Below are 6000 nucleotides of genomic sequence, written 5' to 3'. Positions count from 1 at the left end.
CCTCGAAGATTTTTATAATACTGTTTGTGTGAATAAGCGAATTTTTATAAAGCAAAGAGAGAAAACGTTTTGATGAAAATCGAAGTTAAAAAAAATCCAGTGATTCCTCGATCTCTTGATTTAGAGGCAGCGTGTCTTCCTCGTGTGGAACGTTGTAGTATTCTCGATTGGGTACACATTATTATAATTTATCTTTCTTCGGCTCGTTTTCTGGTTCTTTTCGCTCGAGTATATTTAAATTTTCGGACATTAGGACCAATCTGTCGTTGGCCACATTAGCACGGTTTGGACGGAACACGTAATTGGCGCATTCGAGTCTGGTGTAGACCGAGATCAGACTCTTTGCAAGGTCTTAAAAACATTATTCAATCATTCGAAGTTTAAAATGTGGGTCTATCTGGTACGGTATTTCATTTTAAGAAAAAAATTTTACATTTTTAATCATTATGAAATGGCAAAAATCGTAATTTTGAGAATAAAAATGGGTTTTATAAAAAAGTCCTGTAAAATCGTTATTAATTCGGACCCTATTCGATATATGACACACGACAATCCTTTATCTCCCCACCGAGTCGACCAATAACCACCAAAATTTAGTAACATTAATGTTTCTAATTCTATCCGCCACCCTACGTTGAAGTAGACGCCTGAAGAAAGGGAATTTATCTTTACACATGAAAAAGAAACGACTTTTCACAAGAGCTAAAAGGAAAATTACATACAAAAGTTTCAATTAAAACGTATGAAATCATTTGGAGTAAATAAAAATACTTCAAACCAGATACATTGTTTTACATATTATATACAGAAATACGGTAGACCTTTAATATTAATTCTAACCCAGAGGGCACGTTTTTCTTGAAATTTTTACTCTCCCTTCTCCGCTTGTCCCAGTGTGTCCAAGTCAACCCCCCTCTCCTCTTCGGACGTCTAACAAAATTCCACCCCTATTAAGACCATTATCACTTTACCAATGATAGATAACGGAGGTAGAAACGAAACGTATAAGAAATTTTGAAATAAATTTAATCAAATGCATAAACTGTATTAAATGTAATGAAAAAAATTTTGCATTTTGTCAATTTGTGTAAAAAGAAAATTGTGATGAGTTGTGTGTCGCCATTATGTATTGTCGAGAAACTCCACCCTATTGTACTCTTGTTCTTTGGAAGTTTAGTCCAGATCCGTATTCGGGTTACCACCCTAACAATTATCTTGCGTCGGGGGTGTAGCGATATTGTCTCCCTCAACTGCGGTTTTATCGGTCCATGTGCAACCATTTGCATGTAGTCGTAAATGGCAATAAGAAATGTAGATAATGGACCGTAAAAGGAAGGGCGTAAAAGCGAGAAAAAACGCTCAGAGAGAGAGAGAGAGAGAGGAAGCAGTCAGTAGTGAAGTGGTGGAGTCCGAAACTGGGATTAGAGATTACGAAATTATACAAATACATCAGAAAATAAAGAGTGTCGTGTACAATTTTACATTTCTTTATTTAAAGATTCAAAATATAATAAATAAATAAATAAATTAGATTTCTGTTATGATATAAAGACACTCATTTTTAATTGATATTTTATAAACCTCCGAAAGAATATATTTAAATATCGTAATATTGTGACTAATGATTGTATTGCCGAAGTTTTTGAATTCGCCAATCAGTAAAAACGTTCTCTCCAGAGTCGAAAATTTGTTTTTGTAAACGTAATACAGTAGAGCGTCGTTTATCCGAATCAATTAAAACTGAGGTCGTTCGGATAACTTATTTTTCGGATAACCGATTATGCACGAAAAAATATATTAACCTATCCCGTGTTGAAATTTTTCTCCGTTGCGTGTCGCTTCGCGTTCAATTTTCGTCAAAGTTAAGCCTAACGTATACTTTTTAAAATAATAATCGTGGCTATTGTATCGTTAAAAATTATTTCTTTATTTCTTACAAACAAAATAAATATATTGAAAATTATAAAAAGCAAAAAAGATGATCTAGTATCAAAAACGTTCGATTCAGCACCACACACAGTCCTCAGAAAAACACCACACAAAAGTGCCATTGCTGCCAGCTGAAACACACACACCAACAAAAAAAATATTGGAGTAGCCCAAGATATAGCCAAAGATTGCAGCGCCACAACACTAGCGAAAATTTAAATTTGCCGACTGGAATTCTTTGGGATAACCGACCTTCGGATAAACGACGCTCTACTATATTAATTTCCTTGTACAGTAGAGCGTCGATTTTCCGAATCAATTAGGGACTGGGGTTGTTCGTATAACTGATATTTCGGATAACCGGTTTATGTACGAAAAAATAATTTAACGTATCCGATGTTGAAATTTTTCTCCGTTGCATGTCGCTTCGCGTTGAATTTTCGTCGATGTTAAGCCTAACAAAGACTATTGTATCGTTAAAAATTATTTTTTTATTTTGTACAAACAAAATAAATATATTGAAAAATATAAAAACAATAAAAAATTATACTTCAGATGTTAATTTAGCATCAAAAACGTAAAATATTTGAGTAGCCCAAGACATAGCCAAGAATTGAAGCGCCACAGCACTAGCGAAAATTTAAATTTGCCGACTGGAATTCTTTCGGATGATTGACTTTCGGAAAATCGACGCTCTACTGTATTTAACTAGTACAGTACTAATTTTATTCAATTTCTTTAAATTACTATTTAATTACTAACAATAAATACTAATATAAAAGCCGTCGTCTGTGTGTGAATTCCTTATAACTCCTTAAATTTTTGTCCAATCCAAATGAAATTTTGGATATATTCATTTCATGTTCGGAAGAAAAGTATAGGCTACTTTATAGAAATATTAGCTTTTAAATAAACATTTTATCGATTTATGATCGGTGATCGCGATATTGTTGCGACCGTGAACGTCAGTGACCACATTCGTGCTCCACAAGGATATTTCCTTCAGTTGTATTTTTACATAATTTGGTAAATGGTGTAATTTAAACTTTACTAACGATGGTCGCATTGAATCACTTCTTTACAAAATCTTTGCATAGTGGCCATGTGACGTTCTATTATTCAATCGAAAATTACAATCTAACCAGCCTGTTATTTAGAAAGTGTTATCACTCATTTAATTAAGGTTGAGAAAATGTTGCAAATAAAAATTATAATTAACTTATAAACTTCCAGAATACATTTGTATTTATTAACTTTAAACCTACTTGTTAGTTTTTAAAATTTTTCATGTTATTGCACGTTCATAATTTCAATGACATGAAAAATATGCGACGGTAACTTTCTGTATACAACCGTATTTCAAAACTTCCAACCAATCATCCACGACAAACTGGCATAACGGACTCTGTTCGCCAGTAACGTCGACGATTTGTTGTTACGTAGTTATACCAGTAATTAAAAAATAATGAAATGCATCGTTAACGTAGAGAGCAAAAAAATCGGCATTTTATTATTTATTTTAATTTACAGGTCCCGATCACGGTATCTGCGAATGCGGAAAGTGCAAATGTCTGGGCAATTGAACGGGAAACGCCTGCGACTGTCTGGATGACAACGAAACGTGTATAGCTGCAAACGGGGTGAGTATCCTACTTACGTCTACGCGCCTCTCCTTTCCATTCCACGAGAAATATGCCCGCGACCCGCCATTATTTCGACGTAGCTTTCCCTGACAGTAAGGCAGTTGGTCCTCCAATTTATATTGTTCTTTAATTAATAATGCGCTATTTACCGTCGGACGAAAAAGAGTTGAGAAAGACCAACGATTGTGTTCTTCGGATGTGCATGTACGACTTTTTGTACCAATACGCCTCCGTTGAAAAGGAGGAACGGAAGATCCGGAAATAGTACACTTAACACTAAAGACACAGTATTAGGTATAGGAATAGGGAAGTACACGCCGGGCCCGAACAGAGAAATTAACGGACAGAACTTCTTGCAGAAATTGTGTAGTGGAAACGGCGAGTGCGTGTGCGGAGCCTGCAAGAGTTTCAAAGAGGAAGAGGGACACTACAGCAGCCAGCTTTGCAAAGAATGTCCGGTGAGTATTACTCGGAGGAAAGAGGAGGGAAAGAAGTCGCTCTTTCTGACCCGCGGCATATTTTCAGACCTGTCGAGGAACTTGCACTGGACGCATTCCTTTTCAAGGAATGCGTCCAGTGCAAGTTCTTCAATTCGGGACCTCTGACCGAAGAAGAGTGCCTCGAAGGTAAGCGCCGTTCGGATGCCCGCGATTTCCCTCCAGCTCCTCGCTCACCTCCTTTGGTCTTTGCAGCGAAAGAAAGGGACAAGTTGTGCGCCTCTAGACACGACGACGACTGCAAGTTCTTCTTCACCCACAATATCGATTCGGACGGTTACGTCAAAATCCACGTGCAGAGAACTAAAGGTGAGGATTTCGCTTTCTTCGGTCGGGGTCGGCCGTTGCCGGTCTATTAAACGGAGAGGAACTTCTTTCAGATTGTCCGGAGCCGGTCAACATCCTGGCCATCGTTCTGGGAGTGATCGGAGGAATCGTGGCCGTGGGTCTGGTCCTGCTGCTGATCTGGAAGTTGCTGACCACCATCCACGACAGGAGGGAGTTCGCCAAGTTCGAGAAGGAAAGGCAAATGGCCAAGTGGGACACGGTGAGTTCCTCTCTTCTTTGGTTCGGGACGTATCCGGTTCACCAATGACGAGTCCGCTCTTTCTTTTTCAGGGAGAGAATTCGATCTACAAACAGGTCACCTCTACCTTCGAGAATCTCACTTACGGGGCAAGCAGTTTGCCCCAACCGTTAGACGTCTAGTTTAGAACCACTCTAACCCTTTTCTTTTGGCTAATTTGCGTTTGTTCTAACCGGGTTTCGGTCAGTCGGTAGGTTCGGTTTTAACCTTTTCGTTTTAATTTATGGCCAGCGTGGGTCGACGGGACGACGGGGGCTCGGTCGGCCTCTTTTTCCTACTTTTTAATCACGGTTCGTCTTCCGTTTTCGGCTCCAGCGGCGGGCCGTTTCCGTCCGCCGCGGCCCCCTCCGTCTTCATCGGTCGACGAGTGGGGCGGCGGCTTCCCGACGGCCTCGGCGCCCGGCAAGCGGGGGGCGGGAGAAATTCCCCGCCCGCCGCCGCCTCTTGCGCGACGCGTGGCGGACGGCGCGTCACCTTTTCTACTGTACAGGAAGAACGGCGGTCCCAAGGGCCGACTTTTGTAGAACCGGAAATCGTCTTCCGGTTTTGTTATTGTCCGAAGCCAAATCGTTTGTTTAATAAAATTATTTAATACCGAACGTCTGCCATTTTATTCCTTAAAGGGGAAAAGGGAAAAGCTTCTGTCGTTTATAGCCAATGCGGTGGATGGGAACCCGTTTACCCCTAATTATTTTATTTATTTTTTGGGATTAGTTCGATCATATCTTAATAACAGGAGAAATATTCAAATTCTCGACATTCTTTAATAATAAGGAAAGCTTTTAATTCACAAAAATATTTTCGCATTTGCATTCCACTAACTTGTAAGTACACATAATCATTGTAGGACGGACGAATCGATATGAATTTTTATTAAGTCCGGTAATCTTTCGCCGATTAAAATATCGAGAATATAAATCAGATAGTTCTTAATATACGATGCAATCAAATTTCATACTTAATTAGTTATTAGCACGCAATGTTTGTACTAACATCGACGGATACGCTTGTTCCAGATCGAACAGAATCGATACGTAATTAGTTTTCTAAGTGCTGCGCTTCGATGAAATTCTGTACTACTCAGTCTTATAAAATAATCGTCATTCGTGTACGTCTGCCATCCGAACAAATGTATGTCGGTGTTTAAACATCAGTATTAGCTCCAAAACATTCTTTACTTCCATTACAATTGATAATGGATTCGGATGTAACTGCCGGGTGTCCGGTTTGTCAGATCGACTTTGTTCTTCGAGCGGCCAAAGTCTTCGCCACGAATATAATTATGGACTGCAACTGCCAGAGAAACGAAAGAAAACAGAAATTTCGTTTCTTCCCGGATAAAGCT

At 39.1% G+C, this 6000-nt stretch overlaps 1 protein-coding gene across 1 annotated transcript; it reads left to right on the top strand.

Annotated features, from left to right (window-relative positions):
• The first annotated feature begins 3708 nt into the window (after window positions 1-3708).
• Window positions 3709-4777, top strand: LOC111622232 (integrin beta-PS-like). The gene is made up of 5 exons (XM_023364585.1): window positions 3709-3770; window positions 3814-4030; window positions 4138-4378; window positions 4450-4616; window positions 4688-4777. The coding sequence occupies exons 1-5, from the start codon at window positions 3709-3711 to the stop codon at window positions 4775-4777; spliced, it is 777 nt and encodes a 258-aa protein (XP_023220353.1).
• The last annotated feature ends 1223 nt before the right edge of the window (window positions 4778-6000 follow it).

This window comes from Centruroides sculpturatus, unplaced genomic scaffold (assembly GCF_000671375.1).
Source record: "Centruroides sculpturatus isolate CEXI.00-Female unplaced genomic scaffold, Cexi_2.0 scaffold219, whole genome shotgun sequence".
Classification (NCBI taxonomy): Eukaryota; Metazoa; Arthropoda; class Arachnida; order Scorpiones; family Buthidae; genus Centruroides; species Centruroides sculpturatus.
Note: the sequence above shows the minus strand (reverse complement) of the source record. Positions and strands in the feature narration are given on the sequence as shown.

Bases quoted from the DNA above. Each gene is read 5' to 3' on its own strand.
- LOC111622232 (XM_023364585.1), top strand. From the start codon at position 3,709: ATGCGCTATTTACCGTCGGACGAAAAAGAGTTGAGAAAGACCAACGAT. The intron at 3,771-3,813 runs GTGCATGTACGA...TCCGTTGAAAAG, and splicing joins AACGATTGTGTTCTTCGGAT to GAGGAACGGAAGATCCGGAA. The intron at 4,379-4,449 runs GTGAGGATTTCG...AACTTCTTTCAG, and splicing joins CCACGTGCAGAGAACTAAAG to ATTGTCCGGAGCCGGTCAAC.